This window comes from Microcaecilia unicolor, chromosome 7, assembly GCF_901765095.1.
Source record: "Microcaecilia unicolor chromosome 7, aMicUni1.1, whole genome shotgun sequence".
Lineage (NCBI taxonomy): Eukaryota > Metazoa > Chordata > Amphibia > Gymnophiona > Siphonopidae > Microcaecilia > Microcaecilia unicolor.
The window spans coordinates 462,235-484,025 of NC_044037.1; the positions used below are offsets into that span (position 1 = coordinate 462,235).

Here is a 21,791-nt window from a genome sequence, read left to right on the forward strand (position 1 = left end):
AAACCTCCTTTTGAGCCACTGAACTCCTGCCATCTGAAGTACTTGACTTGGAAGGTCATTTTCTTGGTGGCAGTTACTTCAGCTCGTAGAGTCAGTGAGCTTCAGGCCCTGGTAGCCCAGGCCCCTTACACCAAATTTCATCATAACAGAGTAGTCCTCCGCACTCACCCTAAGTTCTTGCCAAAGGTCGTGTCGGAGTTCCATCTGAACCAGTCAATTGTCTTGCCAACATTCTTTCCCCGTCCTCATTCCTGCCCTGCTGAACGTCAGCTGCACACATTGGACTGCAAGAGAGCATTGCCTTCTACCTGGAGCGGACACAGCCCAACAGACAGTCCGCCCAATTGTTTGTTTCTTTTGATCCCAACAGGAGGGGAGTGGCTGTGGGGAAACGCACCATATCCATTGGCTAGCAGATTGCATTTCCTTCACTACTCCCAGGCGGGGCTGGCTCTTGAGGGTCATGTCACGGCTCATAATGTTAGAGCCATGGCTGCGTCGGTAGCCCACTTGAAGTCAGCCTCCATTGAAGAAATTTGCAAAGCTGCGACGTGGTCATCTGTCCACACATTCACATCTCATTACTGCCTGCAGCAGGATACCCGACCGACAGTCGGTTCGGGCAGTCAGTTCTTCAGAACCTGTTTGGGCTTTAGGATCCACTCCACCCCCCGAGGGCCCTGTTTGTTCTGTTCCAGGCTGCACTCCTCAGTTAGTTGGTAAATTTTTTAGGTCAATCTCAGTTATGTGCTCGCCGTTGCGAGGCCCAAGTGACCGTGGGTGTTGTTTTGAGTGAGCCTGGGGGCTAGGGATACCCCATCAGTGAGAACAAGCAGCCTGCTTGTCCTCGGAGAAAGCGAATGCTACATACCTGTAGAAGGTATTCTCCGAGGACAGCAGGCTGATTGTTCTCACAAACCCGCCCGCCTCCCCTTTGGAGTTGTGTCTTCCCTTGTATCTCTTTTGGCTACATATGAGACTGGCCGGCTCGAGCCGGTTTCGGGCGGGAAGACGGCCGCGCGGGCGCGCGAGGGCTAGCAAAGGACTTTGCTAGTGAAGATTCCGATTGGAGGGGCTGCCGTGGACGTCACCCATCAGTGAGAACAATCAGCCTGCTGTCCTCGGAGAATACCTTCTACAGGTATGTAGCATTCGCTTTATGTTGGTTCAATAAAAATTATCACCTAAGTTTCCATTTAAAGGTGGTTGTTTTTTTGTTTTTTACTTTTATTAACTTTTGCAGTTGACTAATGCTTCTTTTACTAAACCACACTAGCGATTCTCTCTCCAGTGCCATCAATCCCCCCTCCCCAAGTCCAGCACCCTCTGTTTCCCCTGCCATCTATCCCCCTCCCCAATTCCAGCACCCTCTGTTCCCCTCTCTCTCACCACTGCCATCATCCCCCTCCCCAAGTCCAGCACCCTTTGTTTCCCCTTTCTTTCTCCACTGCCATCAATCCCCCTCTCCGAGTCCAGCACCCTCTGTTTCCCCTCTCTTCCATTGCCATCAATCCCCCTCCCCAAATCCAGCACCCTCTTTTCCCTTTCTCCACTGCCATCAATCTCCCTCCCCAAGTCCAGCACACTCTGTTTCCCCTGCATCAATCCCCCTCCCCAAGTCCAGCACCCTCTGTTCCCCCCTCTCTCTCTCCACTGCCATCAATCCCCCTCTCCGAGTCCAGTACCCTCTGTGTTTCCCCTTTCTCTCTCCACTGCCATCAATCTCCCTCCCCAAGTCCAGCACCCTCTGTTTCCCCTGCCATCAATCCCCCTCCCCAATTCCAGCACCCTCTGTTTCCCCCTCTCTCTGCTGCCTCCTCCCCCCTCTCGCGCGAGTCTTGTACTTTCTTCCGCCGCTACCTTCCATCCTCAGGTCGGTCATTTTTAAAGTCCTGAGGCTTCTGTTCTCCCTCCTCCGACACTGGCAATTCACATAGCTAGCCTTCCTGCCAGCATCGGAGCCTATCCTCAGGCGCGCCCCGCCTTCTGCAACTTCCTTCTTCGGCAGAAGTGGACGCATCTGAGGGAGAGGACCCAACGCTTGCAGAAGACTGGCTATGTGAATTGCCAGTGTCGGAGGAGGGAGAGCGGAACGCCTCAGGACTTTAAAAATGACCGACCTTGGATGGGAGGTAGCGGCGGAAGAAAGTAAGTACAAGACTCACGCGAGAGGGGGGAGGAGGCAAGAAACAAAAAGTTATTGGCACTGCAGGCATTTGGGTCCAGCGACTTCACTAAAGGGGGCCCGGGGGAGAAGGGGAGGCTAGGGGGGGGGGGGTCCAGCGATGTTTACTTGGTTCGCGGCCAATGGGGGGGGGGGGGGGGGGGTCGAGGGTTGTGACCCGTTCTAGCCTGCCTGAGCCAGCAGGGACAGGGAGGGAGGAGAGCCGGGGGAATTTATTTGGGAAGATCCAGCCACGGCGAGGCGATTCGGAGCCGGGTCCGGGGCGGCGGCGGGGGTTTAAAGTTCCTTACCCAGTGCTGCAAGGTTTTTTTTTTTTTTTGCCTTCTCGGTTTCGACGGGCGGGCGGTGAGGGACAAGGCCAAGTACTGGTCTCTCCAGTCCGGTGAGGTCGGTGACGGCGTCTCGGCGACTCCGATTGGGGGGAGGGGGCGGCGAGGCATTTTAAAGAACTGAGCCCCGCCTCCACAGGGCTTCTATTTGTCCATTGCACTTTAGTTACCATGGTACTGTGTGAAATGGGCCAGAGCCGCTGGCGCGCAAATTTCAAAAGGATGTGGACTGCTAATTGGTCTGTTTTCCAGTGGCCGCAGATTGGTCCCGTTTCACGCAGTACCATGGTAACTAAAGTACAATGGACAAATAGAAGCCCTGCGATGGCTGCCCGCCACGATTGTTTTTTTTTTTTTTTTTTTCCTTCACGAAGGATGATGAGCACTGGGTGCGCGTGCCAGCAGAGTGCCTCTGTGTGCCCTCTCTGGCACACGTGCCATTGTTCGCCATCGCTGGTCTAGATTGTCTGTTGTGATCCAATCAGTAATTGTGGTAGTTTTATTAACTGCAGATCTAGCATTTATATAACCCATTTGTATTAGTCGATGGGGTTCGGTAGTGGGTCGATTTTTATTAGTTTGTCTGTCTTCTTGGTCATTGTGTAGTTGTCTCATCTTTCCTTTCTGTTGGTTATTTCCGTGGGTAGAATGTTGTCCATTCTCTTTCGTAGTCTTTTGGTTTAGTGTGTAGTATTTGGGTTGTGGGCATGGATTGTGTGTGGTGGGAAGAGTATTGTCTGCGCTTGTTTTAGTTAGTACTTGGTGAGTTAGGTAGAGACAGTAGATGATTAGGAGTACTTTGTTAGTGTTCGTGTTGGTCGTACTATAGGCAGTTCAGTTGTATAGTTCAGTGAGAGAGATAGAGGAGCATAGGAGGTGGTTAGTGTCAGGTTAACAGGTTGCAGTGCTAGAAGTGGTGTCCTGCTATGAGATATTGTATGCGATTTGGAGGGTATTAGCAGATGCAGGTTTTGTGTCCGTATGGTGTTATGAAGTGTATAGCAGGCATTGCAAGGCAATTAGTTTACAGTACTAGAAGCAGTTAAAAGGCATTTCGCAGATTACAGATCATATTTCACTAAGATGTTGTGAAAAGTATAGCAACCATTTAAAAGTCAATTATATTACAGGATGGTGTTATGAAGTGTATAGCAAGCATTGCAAGGCAGTTAAATTGCAGTTCTAGATACAGTTAGAAGCATTTAGCATATTACAGATCTTATTTCACTATGATGTTATGAAATATATAGCAACCATTTAAAAAGGCACTTAGATTACAGTACTGTATGCTGTATAATGCTATTAGATGAGAGTAAGCATTTAAAGCTTTTTAGCAAATTACTTGCTACAGTGTTGCAACTGTGAGATGCATAGCAGATATTTATAGACATTTAAAAGTCCTCGCCCTTTGGCCGACCTCCAACCTGAATCTCTGGGTGATTCACTCCCGTGATTTCTTAGCCAGCAGATCTCTCGTCCACTAGGGCATAAGTATGCGTGAGTGTCGTCTTCTGCTTGCGTTGCGAACGATTGTGTTCCTCCGGTTATGCAGTTGGTGCTTTCCCGCCGGTTGTGTAGTCAGGCTCGCCGCTGTCGCATGGTCCGGCCTGGTCAGTGTGTCTTGTCCAGTGCTGGCGTAGTCGCTGAAGCTTCGCCCGAAATTGCGAAGCGCAGCTGTGACTCGCGTCTATCGCCTCCCGTCCCTGGATACTCCGGTCGCTCTTCTGTGCTCCCAAGCCTCTCTGGTCTCCGGATGTTTGTTTTCACAAACGGCAGGTTGGGGAGGTCGAGCCTGCGGCGGAGTCAGTGAGGCGGGCCGGAAGATCGGTTTCCACCCTCCGGTGAAGCCCCTCCAGCAGCCTTGTCCACGCTGGTTCGTCGCGCTGCTGGCGGCTAGGGCCGCAGTCTGGCCTTTTTCTGGACAGCGTCCCGCGGGCCTCACGTGGGGATTGACCTGGACGTCCTTCTGATCGGCGGCGAGTCTGGGCAAGCGTGGATTCTCCAGGCATGTATAGACACCCCTCCCCCCCAGTCCACCATGCATCACCCTGGGCCTCTTCCAGGCCGTTCTCCACTCGGGCGGTGCGCAACCGCTGGTGGTTGTTCTCAGCCTGGCGACCGTCGGCCTGACCCCTGGTCATTAGGGTCCTGGCCCAAGTGTGTACCATGACTTCGAGCGTCTGAACTTGAGGGTTCTGCGGGCTCAACTTGGGGGGCGACTGCAGCACCGCTTTCGGACCTTTCCGGTCCGCTGTCCGCTCGTTTTTCTTCCTGGCTTCTAGATCGGATGGTTGCCGATTTTAGTATTTGGTGTGGAGTTCTTAGACTTACTTAGACTTACAAAGTTTACATAATACCTATGGAACTTTGTAAGTCTAGTGCTTTGAAAATGAGCCTCTATGGCTGACAATATGTCCAGGAGTACTTGAACCTATTCCCATCCCCAGGCCCAATTGCCATAAGAATATAAGCGTTGCCATACTGGGGCACACCGAGGTCCATCAAGCCCAGCAGCCTGTTTCCAACAGTGGGCCACTCCAGGTTACAAGTACCTGGCAAGATCCCAAAAACAGTACATTTTATGCTGCTTATCCTAGAAATAAGCAGTGGATTTTCCTGGTCCATTTATTAATGGCTTATGGACTTTTCTTTTAGGACATTATCCAAACCAACCCCACTAGCTAACTGCTTTTACCACATTCTCTGACGAAGAGTTTCCAGAGTTTAATTACACTTTGAGTGAAGAAATGTTTTCTCTAATTTGTTTTAAATTTACTACTTAGTAGCTGTAAACAAGGCGATTGTGGAACATTGCATTATGTAGCTATTTCGGGTTTTCTTTCCCACTTTGCACTTGCTTACATTAAACATCTTCTGCCATTTGGATACCCAGTCTTGACAGATCCTCTTGTAACTTTCACAATCCTCTTGCGATTTAACAGCTTTGAATAACTTTGTGTCATCAGCAAATGTAATTACCTCACTAGTTACTCCATCTGTAGATCATTTATAAATATATTAAAAAGCGCAATCCATCACAGACCCCTAGGGAACCCCACTATCTACCCTTCCTCCATTGAGAATACTGATCATTTAACCTTACTTTCCGTTTTCTATCTTAACTAGTTTTTAATCCAAAATAGAACACTATCTCCTATCCATGACTCTTCATTTTCCTCTGGAGTCTTTCATGAGGGACTTTTATCAGATGCCTTTTGAAAATCCAGATACACAATATTGACTGACTCACCTTATCCACATGTTTGTTCACGCCCTTCAAATAAACGGAATAGATTGGTGAGACAAGATTTCCCTTCACTAAATCCATGTTGGCTTTGTTCTCATTAATTCATGCTTTTGAATATTCTTTGTCATTTTGTTCTTTATTATAAGTCTCAACCGTTTTTCCTAGTACCAATGTCAGGCTCACCAGTCTATAATTTAGAGACATTATAGATTGAGGACATATACCTATGATGGCCGCCGCATGATGTCTGTCAGTTAATTGGCTCCGTGAACCATTGTAAGATCTGACCGCAATTGAGCATAACTCAGCCTGATCTAATCGGGAAGCTCACCGTTTGTAATTGTAGTACCTGTATTACTCCTGGTCGACTGTTCAACTGTCCGAAACATCGGAAAAACTTATCGGACTTACATCAGGCCTATTACACATGAGTACCCGTGATCACGACCACACTAACGGTCCATCTCATGGTTACCTAACTTCACCTACCCCCGACTTAGCTGAGGATCTCAAGTGCCTCTAAAGCCGACAGTCACTAAACATTGACTAGTTTCACCTAGTTTGACCATCGTCCGTTCACCGGAACCACCGTGAACAGCTGATCATTCTCGGCCCCCGCTCCGGGTTTTGTTGCCGGCTGTCAGTTGCCGGAGCTGAGGATCGTAGGGGGTACTGGTGGCGAGGAAGTGATGCGACGGATGAAAGCCGGTGTGATCTTCTGACTTGCTGGTTTCTCCCCGAGTCTACCTTGGACTCCATTACCCGGGTTGTCGGCTGGTCGGCGCTGAAAACTGAATAGGATCTAGCCGCTGAGATACGAAGTGACAGGCAAGAAGGAAAGAGTGACTGGTTTTCTCCCCGAGTCCACCTTGGACTCCATTACTGGGTTGTCAGCTATCGTTGCTGAAAATTGAAAGAGAATTTAGCCATTGGGACAACAAAAGGACAGGCGAAGAAGGGAGAGCGGCAGTGCATGAGGGATCAGTGAATCTATGCCACCCACTGCAATATCGGTTCTGTGTAAGCTGAACGACTAGATGTGTGACCAGAATTGATGGGAGCAGAGATCCAGTTGGTGATCTGATGTGAGGAAATTACCCGAATAGTCGTTGACTTCTAAATGCCATACTGCTATACTCAGATGATTGAGTTTTCATCTATACTACTGATCAGTTTTACTGATAATTGACTTCCACTAACTCCCCTGATACCACCATCGACCATTGAATCCATTAGTTATTACTGCCTTATACTAAGCTCCACTGCAATATACTGTTGATTATGTTTGATTTATATTGATTGCAACAGATGCGTTAATTGCTCTCACTGAAATATACTACCCTGTTTCCCCGAAAGTAAGACATCCCCCGAAAATAAGACCTAGTAGAGGTTTTTCCTGAATTGGTAGATATAGGCCTCCCCCGAAAGTAAGACCTAGCAAATTTTTGTTTGAAAGCAGGGCTGCCGAGAGCCAGACAAGGCCGCCCCCGGGCCACCCACCCTCCGTCGCTCCCGGAACTAACCTTAAACGCCTCCTTTCACCTTTGCAGCAAGCAGCAGCAGGGCAGACCTCTCCTTCCCTCCATGCCTCTGCCCCGCCAACAAAGTCTCCACCAGGATTTACAGGTAATCCCACCCAGTCTCCAACCAGTCACCCAGGGGTGCACAAACTCACCCCCTCCTAACAGGGACAGATGAACACTTTTAACCTAATGACAGAGGAGAGCCTTGACAAAATCCTAAGAGACTTTCGACCAACTAACCTGCTCCCTCGATCCCTGCCCATCAAAGATAGTGCAGCAGGCAAGTATGGGCCTCATAGAAGGCACCACAAAATTGTAAACACTCTCTTTCTAATGGGCGACTACCAACAGCATTAAAAAAGGGCAGTGGTTCACCCTCTGCTGAAGAAAAACAACCTTGACCAGGACAAACTTGAAAGTTACAGGCCAGTATCCAACATCTTGTTTCTAGAGAAACTCTTAGAACAAACAGTCTGTGTTCAACCTAATGAATGGCTAGAAAGAGTAACTGGCTAGATCCATGTCAATCTGGATTCAGACCCGGTTATGGAACAGAAATGGCCCTCGTATCCCTTCTAAGATGAATCTTCACAGAAACCGAGACAAGGGATTCGCCTCGATGTTAGTACTGCTAGATTTCTCAGCACTTTGACTCTGTGGATCATGATACCTTGCTAGCAATGATTGACAGAACAGGTATCAATGGAACAGTACTTGCCTGGTTTCAGATCCTATCAGACAGGCAAACAATCCATCACTACCATGGATACTGACCTGTGGGGTACCATAAGGAGCGTTACTGTCAGCTATTCTGTTCAATATCTAGCTCAAGCTATTAACTGAGCTGATTTGGTCAATGGACACTCAGTTCTATATCTATGCGGACAATGTGCAGCAACTCCTACCCATTGAACCTGACTTGCCTACAGCCTTGAATAAACTGATTACTTGTCTAACATCAATTCAAGAATGGGCTAAACACAACAAACTTTGCCTGAACCCAAGTAAAACCGAGCTTTTCTGGGTCCCTAACACAAGTGGATACATACCTGACATCAAAATCCCTTTTGGGAAGTATGAACTCCCCCTCAGATCACAAGTCAGGAACCTTGGAGTACAGTTAGATTCAACACTTACTCTGATTCTCTAATCCAAGCAACCTTCAAGAGCTGCTTCTACTATTTGCAAACAGCTACGCTGCCTCTCTCCTTACATCGAGAAGGTAAATCTTATCCCAGTTGTGCATGCCATGATAACAAGAAGACTGGATTACTACAATGCATTATACAATGGTCTGACTACAAAGGGCCTGCATTAGCTCCAGTTGATTCAGAATACAGCAGCAAGACTCAGAAGGTTGCAAGCAACATGACCACATCACACCATTTTTGCAAAAGCTTCATTGGCTACCAGTACAATACAGGGCTAAATTTAAAACTCTATGTCTGATCTTCAAGGCCCTGAAAGGAAATGGCCCTGAGTATCTGAAGAATAGGATGATCCTCCACACACTGCCAAGGACACTAAGGTCCTCCCAAGGACTTTCACTAACCACAACCCTCTCCAAAAGACATTACATGATGTGATACCAGCAAGCGAGTCTTCTCCGGATTAGACACCATACTCTGGAATGCACTGCCTGAAAGGCTACGCTTAACACAAGACTATCTCTACTTCAGGAAGCAGGTGAAAGCTTGGCTCTTCAAACAAGCCTTAACGGAAGAAGTAACTAACTTGTTAGTCACACTCACACACACACAAGGAGTGACTCAGGCTGCACATACTGCAACGGGACATGTTTATTCACTCTTACCCATCTGCATCTGGGGAAGGCCAAGACTTAGCAGGGACGATTCCCTCGATCAACCTAAAGGATTGGCTGCAGGAGATTCGCTCCGATCTGAAAGCCGTTCGATCTGAGCTGGCCTCATTAGGGGCAGACTTAAGAGGTGAGATCCGGGACCTGGGTAATAGGCTGGAGGACGTGGAGAGCCGAGTTGAGGAGCAAATGGAGGAGATGGAATCCCTGGATCGCAGGGTGTGTCGGATGTACATTTGGGCTACCAGCAATTAGCTGATAAATTGAAGATCTGGAGAATAGGAGCCGGAGACATAATCTAAGATTTTGGGGACTCCCAGAAACACCTGCATATATTGACTGTGAATTAGTGGTAAAACGGTGACTAACGCTGTTCTGACAGAAGCAGGAACCCCTTGGATACCACTGATATCCTGATCCCACAGGGATATGGCCCCGCCTGGAATAACTTGTCAAAGGACATTATCGCCTGCTTTCAGGATTTCAAACTCAAGGAGCGAGTGTTACATGCAGGCTGGTAGCTTAACAACTTTTAGTGGGATTCATACCATATAGAGATCTATCAAGACTTGGCAGCAGCCACCCTAAAGTGGCGTGTGTAACTTAAAACCGGTTACAGCAAGGCTTCGGGAGCGGGGCCTGCATTATCGCTGGGCACATCCTCTTGCATTGGTGTTTTATAAAGATGGTCGCCGGCACCAGGTTAGATCACTATCGGAAGCCAGGGAGATCCTTCCTGCAGAGGATCAGTTAGCGGCGTTGGAGACGCCTGGAAAAGCAAAAGCACCTGCTTCATCAGCTGCACACACTAAGTGGCAGCGGGTGGCAAGGGGCATAAGCGCCTGCAACGCCAACAATCGGGATGACTCGCGTGACTGTGGTCATTGCATAGATGAATACATCAGGATAATACTTGAACTGCAATATTGATATCGGTTATGAGACATGAGGATGCAGGTCGGAATAGTAAGGTGGGGAGGAGGAAGAAACAAAAGTTAGGTTTAAAAGTTTATCGTTAGCTTGTTTGAGTGCTGGGGAATATTGGAGGATATGCTTTATCTATAATGGTGCGGAAGTATATAAGCGGTAGGGTGGGTCACTTCTCTCTAACAGATACTTCTAGTATGAGGGAGGATCTCAATTTGGTATGGGAGGGGGGGAGGGGATCTGGCTGGGTGGGGGTGGGGATTGGTTTGGAGGTTGAGTGATGGTTGGGAGAGGGGTGTGAATGGAGGAGCTGTTGATGGCCGGAGTAGGGGTATGAAACTGTTGGGATGTCAGATGTAAAGTTAATGCTCCTGAATGTCAGGGGTCTGAATGTGCCTCTGAAGCGTCTGTTTCGGGAGCTGGTTCATTTAAAGGTGTACATTGCCCTGATTCAGGAGACGCATCTAAAGCCGCAACACGAACATTTGTGTAGACATCGTAATTACCCACCTATGTATTTTGCATCTAATCGTGAGGAGGGTAAGACAAAGGGGGGTTCTGACAGCGTTCAATGATTCCCCACCCTCGGTGTATTGAAAAAACTATTTGGGCGGGGGGGGGGGGGGGGGGGAGGGCGTTTTCTGTTAGTCTTTTCAGTGGGGACTCAGACATACACTATAGTTAATGTATATGGGCCTAATGCGGACCACAAGGAATATTTCCACCAATTGGATCAGTTATTACTGACGTATGTTAGTTGGGGGGGGGGGGGGGGGGACTGTAACATTACCTTCAACACCAGGCTGACTCGACTCCGGCAATACAATACGCCCAGCAGAGCCACTCATTGCTTCATGCACTTCTTGATAGGTGGCAATTGATGGATCTCTGGCGGCACACTAACCCTGTACAGAGAGAATATACGTTGTTCCTCCTCAGTTCATCGATCTTACTCTCGTATTGATTTTTGGTTAGGCAATGCTTCAATTCTTCCATGTATTCAGGATCACCGGATAGTGCCCTGTTCATGGTCGGACTATAGCCCGTCGCCGCCGTCCTGTGTTTTTGTTCTCAGGATTCGCCGTAAGTTACCCCACACTGGTGCCTAGATGATGCCTTGCTTTCTGATGTGACTAATGTTCAACTGGAGTGTCTGATTAAAGAATATATTCAACTATATGATAATGGGGAGGTCTCGTCTGTGGTGTTATGGGAGGAGTTCAAAGCGGTCATGTGAGGGCACCTTATTGCCTTAAAGGCTCATGTGCGAAAAGAGCGTCGACAGACGGAGGATTCTTTGTGGAAACGTTTGGCCGAGGTGGAAACCTTTATTAGATCAAACACATAAACTTTGTCAGGAGATACATGAGTTGCAACTGGCTGATATTTCGGAGCAGCCGGCAAAGGGTCCGACAGACGCATTTTGAATTTTGGGAACAAGGCAAGTAGACTTTTGGCCCATAAGTTAAAAAAAGCAGGCGATTCGAGCCAATATCTCACAGTTGAGGGATGGCAATGGGGTGATGACTTCAGATCTAGTGGAGTCACAGCTTGTGTTTTCAACAGTTCTTTGGCGAAACTTTACCACTTCTGATATTGATACCTCGGAGGAGGATATGTCTGCTTTTCTAGACCAGATCTGCTTACCGATTCTAGGGGAAGGGGCCCAGCAGAGGATATCTAGAGCTATTGAATTAGATGAGATTTTAGAAACAATCCAGGCCTTGACCCCACCAAGTCTCCCGGGGCTGGATGGCTTCACAAGTAAGTTTTATAAGATTTTTGTTAAGCTTTTGGCCTCTCTCCTTTTGAGGGTGTTAACTCATTACAGGAGGTACAAAACACTCCCGGAGACTTGGAATTTGGCTCTTATTACAGTTTTACCTAAACCGGGTAAAGATCCGCAACTGTGTAGCTCCTACAGGCCGATTTCTTTACTAGGGGTGGACTATAAAATTTTCACTAAGATATTGCCTCTCGTTTACATTACCTTCTGCTTCTAGTACAGGAGGATCAGGCAGGGTTTGTTCACGTGCATCCAACTTTTGATAACATTCGCCGTGTGCTTCACCTTATTTACTGTGCTCATTCCATGAAAGTTCCCATGTGTCTACTCTAACCCGAGAAGGCGTTCGATAGGGTGCACTGGCCCTTCTTGTTTGCGGTTGGGGAGAGAATGGAATATTGGGCTGTTTTTTTTTTTTTTTTTTTTCATTGGTTACATCTTTTATATAGGGGCCCACTGCTTCGGAGCGAGGTAAATGGTAGCCATACCTCTCAGTTTCCTTATTCCGGGGAGCAAGACAGGGCTGCGCTTTGTCTCCTCTCCTCTTCGCGATGGTGATCGAGCCTCTAGCCATCTATATTCGCACACAACCCAGATATCAAAGGTTTGCGACGGAGGACGATTGAATCAAGAATCATTTTGTTTGCAGATGACATATTACTTACATTAACTGATCCCGGTACCTCTTTTCCAGTCTTGTCTTTAAAGCTTAACCGAGATTGGGTGGCAGAGCTGGTGGTGGGAGGCGGGGCTGGTGGTTGGGTGCGGGGCTAGTGCTGGACAGACTTCTACGGTCTGTGCCCTGAAAATGGCAGATACAAATCAAGGTAAGTATACACAAAAGGTTGCACATATGAGTTTATCTTGTTGGGCAGACTGGATGGACTGTGCAGGCTTTTTTTTCTGCCGTCATCTACTATGTTACTATGATTATGGCAGGTTGTCAGGCTTTAAGATAAATATGGACAAGTCTGAAGCCTTGAACATCACAGTTCCAGATGATGATCAGTTTACAAGGTTGAGATCCAGCTTTCCTTTTTGCAGGGTGCCTCGATTCATTAGATACTTGGGGGTCAACTTGACTAAGCGCCTAGAGGATCTTTATGAGGCAGACTTCCCTGCTAAAGTGCGAGAGCTATTCTTAGAATTGGAAAGGTGGAAGGATTGACGATCTCTTGGATAGGACGTATAAATTATTTTGCTCCTTAAATTGCTATACTTGTTTATGGCACTACCATCTCTCTATCTGATAAATTCTTTCAAGGCTTGCATAGAAGAGTGTTCTCTTTCATTTGAAAAAAAGGGGACCTCCACTGGTGCGTCGAGCAGTAATGTGCCAACCACGAGCTCATGGGGGAATGGGAGTCCCCTCGTTCTTTCTTTACTGTCAGGCAGCTCACCTTAGAATTTGGCTAATTGGCTTCAGGGGGAAAGAAAGATTTGGACAGTGCTGGAGCAAACTTGGTTTGATCTTTACCCACTGAGGGCTATCCCCTGATTACCTGAGAGGTTATTAAGAGGGGTGGTTAAAATAGCCCGCCACTCCTTCAATTGTCTCTTAAGACCTGGTATGCGATTAAAGGGCGCTTCTTTCCAGGGTGCACACACTTTCTTCATATGCCTATATGATTGTGGCACCAGGATTTTCCCTGGGGTTATCCGATCCCTGTTATGGCAATTGGTAACATTAGGTCTATGTGAGCTTGGCAAGTGTGGGGAGGGGCGGGGGCCCTTGAGCGTTTGGGGCAGTACAGAAGAATTCGGGAGTATCTTCATCCAATGCATTCAATATCACCAACTGCGAGACTTTTATCCTTAGGCGAGCTAAGGGGGAGTTAAGTCTAACGGAAACATCAACTGGAGCAGGCGATGGCCGGTGGAGGGGGGAGAGGGGGGGATATCGAGGGATTTATAAGGCACTGCTCTGACAGACTAAACCTGTTTATTTATTATTTACAGAAGTGGGAAGAGGCGTTGGGGATCTCTTATGAATACGCAGAGTGGAAAGGATATTTAAATCCTGGCTTAAGGTGTCGGGTGTCCGCTCCATGGTAGAGAGCGATATAAGATACTTCATTGCTGGTATTATACTTCCAAAAGATTGGTTAAATGTTTAAGTGGGATCATCCTTATGTTGGCGCCAGTGTGGGGAGGAGGAAGATATGTATCACATTTGGTGGTCTTGCCCTACTGCACAGGAATTCTGGACCAAAGTGTTGAAATTTTGTTTAGTTTGACAGAGATCAGTTATCCCAAGAAAATGGAACACTGTCTTTTGCATGTTAAACCGCAGGGTGTGACCTGAGCACTACACCGATTGGTTACGCAGGTGTTTTGTGGCTAGCAAATTAGTATTGGCGGCAGCATGGAACAACAGTCTTAACCTGACATATCTGTGATATTACGCAAGCTGGAGTATATCCAGCTGATGTCTAAACTCACAGCGTTATGTACAGGTAGGTATACTAGCCTATCACCACATTTGGGACCCATATGCTCTTGGTCATGCTCACCCCGACCCTGCCTCCGCAAAAATCCTAGATGTAGAGGGGAGGGGGGAGGAGGAGGAGTGGGTGGGGGGGAGGGGTGGACGGGCATGTGAGATAAAAGAAATGTCAGTTATCTGTTGATATCTTTATGCTTATTATTGTGAACCTAAGTTGTGGTTGGTTCAGATGCTGTATTATTCTACTGCATTATATTTCAATAAAATCACAAGCATTAAAAAAAAAAAAGTATTCCCATGTAACTCCCATGTAACGTCCTTGGTGTCCCCTAGTCTTCATACTTTTGGGAGTTCTGTCAGCTCATATTCATCACGAAGCAGTTTAATAGAAAATATGTCTTACCTAGTTTGATTTCACGGAGGGTCCCCCCCCTCCCCCCCTCCCCCCCCCCCCCCCCAGTCTTTTGGTTTCCTCCTCTGCAGAAATAAGTAAAGATTAGGTCAGCCACACTTTTCTATGTACCTATTTGTACATCCCTGGATAGCCCTGCTAGACGATTTAACCAGGCAGGAACCTCTCCTGCTCAGTTAATTTCTTTGAATATTGACCCCTAAATGTTTACTCCTTATCAGGGGTTCTCAACCCACTCCCCAGTCCTCAACCCAATCAATGGGGGCTTTTTACAGCAGTGGTGTAGCCTTGGGAAGGGGGGACTGAGGGGCCTGGGCTCTTTTAGCTTCAGCTCGGGCCCTCAATGCTTTAATGGCTGGCAGGGACGCCAGACCCCACCAGCCAAAGAGATCTGTTTGGTGGGACAGAAGAATGCTTTAACTTCATGTTACACAGATATATTTTTTTTCTTGTTTGAAAGTATTGGTTATATTGAAGTGACTGCAGAAGAATTAGAAGCCTTTCATACATTATTGTTTGTTCCAGGTTTTCTGTTATGCCCTCAGTCCTGATGATGGAACTAACTTCCGTGTAAAGGTTATGGGCGAAGCAAATCATTTCATTGACTTGTCTCAGGTAAGGTGGGGATTTTTTGTTTTTTGTTGTTTTAATTGAAAAGAACGTTTTGTGGCTCAGCCAGCTGAAACTCTTGTTCCTCAGCAATCCTGCATACCATTCAAGACACTTGGGTTACGCACTCCTACCAGCAGAGGGAGACTGAGAACACTAAACTTCTTATACAAGTAGCCTGTGCAGACCTTCTACAACCCAGTATTTTCTCAGTCTCAGCAGAGGGTAGATGTGTGCAGCCTGTGCAGTGTACTCAGTCTGGTAGGCCCGTTTGGGGTTTCTAGGTTGGGTTGTAAATGTTAGAGAACCCACACTGGATCTCTATTACAGGGTGTAAGTCCTAAAGGGCTTCTTATTCCCTGTGGGGTGTCACACCCGGGTGGCCGGGTCCCTCCCTCTGTGCTCTTCCTCTGGAGGACTGCTTGACCTCGGCTACAGACCTCGTTCTGTACCCTTGAGCCGTGTAGTAGTAGGCATCAGCAACGAGGTTTAAAAAAAACTTTTTTAAAAGGCGGCTATTTTGGCCATTCTTATTTTTGTTACATTTGTACCCCGCGCTTTCTCACTCATGGCAGGCTCAGTGCGGCTTACATGGGGCAATGGAGGGTTAAGTGACTTGCCCAGAGTCACAAGGAGCTGCCTGTGCCTGAAGTGGGAATCAAACTCAGTTCCTCAGTTCCCAAAGTCCACCACCTTAACCACTAGGCCACTCCGCTCTCTTGTGACAGTCCAGAGATAAAACGTCTTCAAGGGTGTTCTTGCCTTAGGCAGTTTTGCCTAGTAGTCTGTCAGAGCACAAAGCAACTGTTTGTTTTTATTGTGTTCGCGGCCATTATGTCTAAGCCGGTGAGGTGTTGGTTTTGCGCGAAGCACGGCGTTGAAGTAAAAGGTGGCCAATGTAATTTTGTGGGGAGCCTACTTAGTCAGCGCTCTTGCCCCCTGTGCTTTCCCCTGAGTTGGCGGAGGTGTTGGGCGGCGTTTTGACCGCACATTCCGGGCCACCGTGCTGCGCGTCCCGGGTCGGCCTCGATGGAGACGTTTTTGGCGGGAAGCATTCCGTACTTGCGCCAGGGGGACCCGTGTGTGGCTGGAAGCGCGCCTAGTTTAGCCACGGATCACGCGATGGACCTGCCGCCTCGGGAGCGAGGGGGGTCCATCGCGGAGACTGCGGGAAGTGTTGTTGGTGCTTCAGCAGCGTCGGGAGTCTGGCTTCCCCCCTGAGTTTGTTTGGTCTCTGTATAATGCCTGGAGAACTGGCCCCTCTCAGGCTGTTTGTTCCCTGGAGGCTGCTAGCTCAGTGGGAGTTAGCGCCCACGGGTGGATATTTTGGAGCCTATGGAGATACTTTCTCTGCCTGGGTCGGACGTTTGGAGTGACCCAGGAGAGGAGGATCTCTTAGATGTGTCTTAGGATTATTTATTTATTTATTGCATTTGTATCCCACATATTCCCACCTATTTGCGGGCTCAGTGTGGCTTACAATACATTGTGAATGATGGAAATACAATGTGTTACAGTACAATTATGGGTTACATTATGAGGAGTTATGGGAAGACAAAGTCAAGTCAAAACAACATTTAGAGCGTATAAACAGTGGAATGTTACAATGGGGAAAGGATAGGGCGATAGAACAATAGCACGACAACCTTAAGGTATAGCAATTTTATAAGTGGGTGGAGTATTAATTGTGGTGAAGATACGAGTAGGAGAATTCAGAAGAGAGTGTGTTGATGCATTTCTGTTAGTGTGTGTGGACTTCATATGTTTTGATCCTTGCAGTAAATTTTCTCGAAGAGATAAGTCTTTAATCGTTTGCGGAAGTTCGTTAGTTCGTAGATCGTTTTCAGGTTGCGTGGTAGTGTATTATAGAGTTGCGTGCTCTCATATAAGAGAAGGTTGACTAGTGCAGTACTTTGTAGTTTATGCCTTTGCAGTTAGGGAAGTGGAGATTGAGGAAAGTTCGGGATGATTTTTTAGCGTTTCTGGGTGGCAGGTCTATTAAGTCAGACATGTATGCAGGGGCTTCACCGTGGATGATTTTGTGGACTAAGGTGCATACTTTAAAGGTGATACGTTCCTTGAGTGGGAGCCAGTGCAGTTTCTCACGTAAGGGTTTTGCACTTTCGTATTTTAGTTTTCTGATGATGAGTCTGGCTGCTGTATTCTGAGCTGTTTGAAGTTTCCTCAGTATTTGTTCTTTGCAGCCTGCGTATAGTGAGTTACAGTAGTCTAGATGACTGAGTACGAGTGATTGCACTAGGTTGCAGAAGACAGATCTTGGAAAGAATGGTCTTATTCTTTTCAGTTTCCACATGGAGTAGAACATCTTTTTGGTTGTGTTGTTTGCATGAGTCTCAAGTGTTAGGTGGTGGTCGATAGTGACGCCAAGGATTTTTAACGTTTCGGAGATTGGCAGTTGTAGTTTAGGTGTGCTGATAGCGGTAACTTTTTTTCGTGTTGTATTGGGAGGCGAGTATGAGGCATTGAGTTTTTTCTGCATTCAGTTTCAGTCAGAATGCATCTGCCCAAGTATTCATGATGTGTAGACTTTGGTTGGTTTCGTTGGAGATTTCGTTAATGTCTTGTTTGAAAGGAATATATATCGTTACATCATCTGCGTATATGTAAGGGTGAAGGTTATGATTTGATAGTAGTTTTGCCAAGGGGATCATCATTAGGTTGAAGATAGTTGGTGAGAGGGGGGGATCCCTGCGGTACTCCACATTCCGGTGTCCATGCAGTAGATGTTGTTGAATTTGATGTGACTTGGTATGAGCGCAAGGTTAGGAATCCCTTAAACCAGTTTAGGACTTGCCTCCAATGCCAAAATATTCAAGTATGTGTAATAGAATTCCGTGGTCAACCATATCAAAGGCACTTGACATGTCAAATTGTAGGAGGAGTATGTTGGTGCCTGTAGCAATCATTTGTTTGAATTTGTTCATAAGGGTGATTAGTACTGTTTCTGTGCTGTGATTTGACCGGAATCCTGATTGGGCATCATGCAATATTGAGAACTTGTTGAGATAATTTGTGAGTTGTTTTGTTACCATCCCTTCGGTTATTTTGGTTATTAGTGGAATAGATGCTACTGGTCTGTAATTTGTTATTTCGCTTGCGTTTTTCTTTGTGTCTTTGGGTATTGGGGTGAGTAAAATTTTTCCTTTTTCCTTTGGGAAAAGTCCGTTTTGTAGCATGAAATTCACATGGTTCGTTAGGTCTATTATGAATTGTTGAGGAGCTGATTTCATGAGGTTGTTTGGGCAGATATCTAGTTTGCAATGGGATTTGGCGAATCTTTTGAGCGTTTTAGAGATGAGGTCCTCTGACAGTGGTTCGAATTCAGTCCAGATCCTGTCTGCTGGGTATATTCCGTCTTTTGGGTCTAGACAGTTTACGAGTGTGGCGTATTCAGTAGTGCTGGTGGGTATTTTGAGTCGTAATTGTATAATTTTTTCCTTGAAGTATTTCGCAAGGTCGTCGTCCCCTGGTGTATCTTTACTATTGTTTGTAACTGGTGTGGTGTCTAGCAATTTATTTACAAGGTAGAAGAGTTTGTGTGTGTCTTTATAGTTTGATCCAATTATTGTTTTGTAGTGTAGTCTTTTCGTCTGTTTTATGGTATATTTGTATTTCCTCCGAAGTGATTTCCAGGCATTTAGTGTGTGTTCATCTTTCTTTATGTTCCATGCGCGTTCTAGCTGTCTGACTTGTGTTTTGAGTTTTTTCAGCTCTTCGGTGAACCATGGATTTGATTTTTTCCTGCATGATGTTCTAGTTTGGATTGGGGCAATTGTGTCCAATGTTTTGCATATGTCGTCCCATTCTTGGAGGAATTGGATGGTGTCTGTATTTGTTGACCATTCATTTTGGTAGACCTGCTGCCAGAATGTTGTGGGGTCTATTTTTTCTCTTGTGGTGTATGTTGTTCGTTTGTTGATTGCGTTTTTGTGCATTTTTTGCCAGTGGAGGGAGACATGTGCTTTGTGGTGGTCTGTCCATAGTACGGGTGTCCATCTTGTGTCTGTAAGTTGGAGAGTTGAGTCTGAGTCGAATTTGTGTGTGATGATATCTAGTGTGTGTCCCTTAGCGTGCGTTGGCTGAGTATTGGGTGTGTGTAAATCCCAAAGTTTTAAGAATTCTTTGCATTCTTGTGTGCCTGTTGAGGTGTCGTCTTCGAGGTGTAGGTTGATATCTCCTATTATGAGGATGTTTGATGCAGAGACACATGTACTCGAGATAAAGTCCATGAGTTGCGTTTGGGAGTCTTTCCATTTTCCTGGTGGTCTGTAGAATAGGATTGCACTGAGGTGTCCTTGTAGGTTTGGATGATTGATTTTTGTCGATGCAATTTCGAGTTGTGGTGAGGTGGATTCGCCAGTGGTTGTGATGGTGAATTCGGATTTATAAATTATGGCTATTCCGCCACCTCTTTTTCCATTTCTTGTCCAGTGGGTGATTTTGTATTCTGGTGGGCATGTCTCTATGATGGCGGGGTCTGTTGGGCTGTGGAACCATGTTTCCGTGATGAATAAAAGGTCTAGATTATCTGTGGTGATCCAGTCTAGTATGTCTACGGAGTTGCTTACTGCTGATCTCGCGTTGATGTATCCTATTCGGATTGAGTGGTATGGTTCTGTAGGGAGGTTAGATGTTTTTATCTTTAATAATTGTCTGTTTTCTCGGCGGTTGAATTTGTCGTTATTGTTTTTTTCTTTTTTTCTCTTTCTGTTGGTGGTGTTCGTATGTGGGGGGGGGGGGTTTCCTTTCGGTTGGTTATTGTGTTTTTGGTCTGGTGAGTTATTGTTGGGTTGTACATAGAGTTGGTGAGTTGTGGTTGGGTGTTGTTGATGTTGGGGGTGGCCCATGCGTGGTAAATTATGGTAATGAGGTAGTTTGTTGGTATTCATATTTATAATGCAATGCACTTAGAGACAGTTATAATCAGGCATAAAGGCAATACATTTAGAAACAATTATAAGTAGATGCTAAAGCAGTGCAATTGAGACATGTAAAGATAGAACAGTGACTAACAATATGAGCTTACTTTACACTCAGGCAGAGTAGCAAGCAGATCTAGCGATTAAACAAACAGTCTTTTGTATTATGATCAATGTCCTTAGGCAGATCAAGCTAGTTCTTGTTTTGCTGCAGCACTAGTTAGTACAGCATGGGCATGCAATGGACATATAGTGATGTTTAGATCAGGCAGAGCAAGGATGCTAGACGTCATATAGACATGGATAGATCAATTGCAAGTGTGCTCTGGGTCACTGCAGTAGTGCCCCACAAAATAGAGCAGTGTCCTACGATTAGAGAGCAGAGCTGTGATACTGGTCAGAGATTAGATAAATAAGAAAGTGGACTTCACCTATCATTGTGATCCTACATGGCATTCAGGCCGAGCGAGCATGCAAACAGGTAACTAGATATAACAGACAGACTGCAGTGTGCTCTAGGTCTCTGAAGCAGTGCCCGAGTAGGGTCTCTTCAGCAGCAATCTTCAGCGGCAGCAGCAGTCTATCGCTCATCAGCAGCCGTTTAGGTAGAGCACTTATCTCGAGTTCTCCCGTATTGGAGCGCCGCGTCTGGGTGGTCCTCCGGCAGTTCCCGTCTGTCTCGAGCCCGCGATCCTGTGTGGCCGACCATGCAACGTTCCCTCCACTTCGGTTCAATTCGGCGTCTCTTCACGTCGCGCTCCTTCCGGGTGCGCGCAATCTCCAAGGGCCCCTTTCCAGCCCTCCGGCGTGGATCCGAGTGGTCGGACTCGCAGCGGACTTCTGCGAGGTCGTTAGCTTGGTAAGGTCAGTCAATCTCGGCACGGCTAGGCCTCGCCCGATCGGGCCCGCCGTATCCACATATGGGCCGACGGCTGCGGCTCTCCGAAATTTCTCGGGCTGGAGTCTCAGCTAGATTCTCCCAGTTCACTGGTTCCTTGCCCGTCGGGTTCAGCACTTCGACTTGGACCAGGGTGGCCTGACCCGCAGAAGCCACTCGTGGTTTAGACTCGCCGCAACCACGAGGCAGGCCGACGGCCACGGCTCATCCTAGATCACCCGCTCGGGCTCGAGCCCAGCGATCCTCCCGGTCTATTGGTGTTTCTCCATTCGGCTCACCTTTAGCTCCGGTTCAATTCTGGGGGGTCCTGGATGGCTCAGGCAGGCCCTCCTCCTCGGGCTCTCGGAGCTCGCTCGTTCCGGAGCTCCTGACTTGTCGGCCATCTTACCCTACTTGTCTTTGAGGTCTCCGACAACGGCAACGATCCATATAGGTGGCCTACAACCACCCCTGGAACCAGCCTTCCCTGGATCAGGATGGGCTAAGGCCTGAGGAATATTCTTCAGTGGTTCGCATTTTTCATAAGGAGGAGTTGTTACAGCTCATTGATCAGGTGATCTCTACTTTGAAGTTTGCTCCGGCGGCCAATCCCTCTGCGGAGGGACCCCAGGTAGATCCCTTGGTTAAGGGGATTCAGAGAGCCTCCCGTTCCTTTCCCATGAATTCAGAC

General features: G+C 47.1%; 1 protein-coding gene across 4 annotated transcripts in view; it reads left to right on the forward strand.

Moving 5' to 3' along the window:
* The window catches only part of OGT (O-linked N-acetylglucosamine (GlcNAc) transferase), a 257,459-nt gene that overhangs the window by 178,468 nt on the left and 57,200 nt on the right, over window positions 1-21,791 (forward strand). For all 4 annotated transcript variants that reach the window (XM_030208828.1, XM_030208829.1, XM_030208830.1 and 1 more), the window contains one exon: window positions 15,200-15,289. In XM_030208828.1, coding sequence (XP_030064688.1) covers window positions 15,200-15,289 — 90 coding nt within the window. The remainder of the gene's footprint in view (window positions 1-15,199; window positions 15,290-21,791) is intronic.